Source organism: Microtus ochrogaster, chromosome 21 (assembly GCF_000317375.1).
Source record: "Microtus ochrogaster isolate Prairie Vole_2 chromosome 21, MicOch1.0, whole genome shotgun sequence".
Classification (NCBI taxonomy): Eukaryota; Metazoa; Chordata; class Mammalia; order Rodentia; family Cricetidae; genus Microtus; species Microtus ochrogaster.
Genome location: NC_022022.1, coordinates 11,078,169 through 11,080,314, shown reverse-complemented (window position 1 = coordinate 11,080,314; position 2,146 = coordinate 11,078,169). Strand labels below are relative to the sequence as shown.

Sequence of the window (2,146 nt, the reverse complement as noted above, 5' to 3'; positions counted from 1 at the left end):
GGATCTCTGTGAGTTCGAGACCAGCCTGGTCTACAAGAGCTAGTTCCAGGACAGGCTCCAAAGCTACAGAGAAACCCTGTCTAGGGGGAAGAAAAAAAAAACTATACTAAGTAACAATGTTTGTTTATAGAATCCTATTTTTCCTGCAAATAATATATTTAACGTGAAACCAGCATATTTATGCTTATATACTAAAACATGGCATCAGTTGCATCAGTTACCTCCATACAAATACTACTTCACATATAGCTTCCGACTGAAATATATTACATTTGGAAAAAGCTTATTTGAACCATAGGACTAATGAAGAAGGAAGTAACCTAATTCAAATCTTACAAACTCAAACCCACATTAATGATATACCATAACAAATATTCATAATATAATTAGATATGAACATGAAAGACATCCAATCAAACATAGATTGCTTCAAGAAATAAAATCTGGGCTTAAATACTGTAAAAACAAAATTATGGTACCAATAGTTCTCTAAAAACAAATTTATCGGTACTATTTCTAATATTTTTCAGTAAACAACTGACTTCTGTACCTATGTTCTTTGTGCTCCAACAGTTGACAGTCTCTACATGTCAGTCTATCACATGTTTCACAGAACAATTTCAACTGTTCTTGTTTATGTACAGGACAAAACACAGGGCGCTGACCAGATGCTCCAACAGCCTCTGTAACAAATAAAATATTTTTAAATAATAAAATTTTTTACTAACTTTATTTTTATTGGTGGTAGCAATCAAAAAATCGTAAGTAAGTAGACCATACTATTTTAGACTCAAAAGGTTAAATGTGAGCATTCAAACTATGTGTATTGGGACAAGCAAGACAGCTCAGTAATAAAGGCAGATGCTGGCAAACCTGATGGTCACAATCCAATCTCTGGACTCAAATGCTATAGTAATCTAACTCCTGAAGGATGTCCTCTGACTTCCACAAGTAAGCACTGTGGCATGAGTACACACATACATTTACACACACTTTTTTTTTAAATAGCAACTATATGTATCGTACCTGAAACATCTTCTTTTTTCCTGATTAGATGATCTTTAGTAAATTTTACTCTCTGATGTGCTTCAATGCATGTCTTACATAGCCACTCTCCACATTCGACACAAAAACCAACTGCGCTTGCATTGTCTTCACAACTTGTACAGACCTAAAAGAGAAAAGCACCAATCTACATTATATTTGCCAAATGTAGATCCACAAAAAAAAGAAAAACTTTGCAACTTGTTCTTAACAAATACTAATTCATTATACAAAGAATAAAATCATCATGATACTCATTTATCTTCAACAAAATTCCTTAACCAATAACCCTAGGTAAAACATAGGTAAAAATCCAATACTCAGAACATAAAACTATGCAAAACTTATCTTTTGAAATAATAAATATTTGTTGGGCGATGGTGGCACACAACTTTAATCCCAGCACTCGAGAGGAAGAGGCAGGCAGATTATTTTGAGTTCAAGGCCAACCTGGACTACAGAGCTAGCTCTAGGACAGCTAAGGCTGTTACACAGAAACCCTATGTTGAAAAATCAATAAACAAATAAGTACTTTATTTCACCAAGTCTGAGGGTGTGGAAAAGTTATTGTTTATTGCTAACAGGAAATACAGAACTACAAAAGTGCCTAAATAACTTAATCAAATATTTTTCCTATAATTTACATTTTAATAACAGAAAATATACAGAAAAATTGAGGTGCATACCTGTTCTGACTTCTCATCAGAACTGCTAGGAGCTTCAGATGTGTCTTTCACAAAATAATTATCCACAAGATCTATCTGTCTGCATTCTTGACGACATACTGGACACCGTATTACACCAACTAAAAAAAGAGACAAATGTTAATAGTGGATAATATTTTTCAAAATGGGAAGAAGAGAATTCTGAATCAGGTGGTGGTGGTGCATGCCACCTTTAATCCCTGCACTAGGGAGGCAGAGATCTCTGTGTTTAAGGCCAGTCTGGTCTATATAATGAGTTCCAGGACAGTCAGAACTATGTAGAAGGACCTAGTCTCAAAAGGAGGTAGGGGTAAGGAAGATGTCATCAAGGTGCTTAAGATGCATGTTATTTTTTAATTATCTGAGGGACCCTACAAGAGTGAGGCAGGTGTGTGTGT

At 34.8% G+C, this 2,146-nt stretch overlaps 1 protein-coding gene across 1 annotated transcript in view; it reads right to left on the bottom strand.

Moving 5' to 3' along the window:
• Positions 1 to 2,146, bottom strand: part of Trim33 (tripartite motif containing 33) — a 92,819-nt gene that overhangs the window by 52,573 nt on the left and 38,100 nt on the right. Inside the window, exons 4-6 of the mRNA XM_005357155.3 lie at positions 1,731 to 1,849; positions 1,027 to 1,171; positions 551 to 683 (exon numbers count right to left, since the gene is read on the bottom strand). Coding sequence (XP_005357212.2) covers positions 551 to 683; positions 1,027 to 1,171; positions 1,731 to 1,849 — 397 coding nt within the window. The remainder of the gene's footprint in view (positions 1 to 550; positions 684 to 1,026; positions 1,172 to 1,730; positions 1,850 to 2,146) is intronic.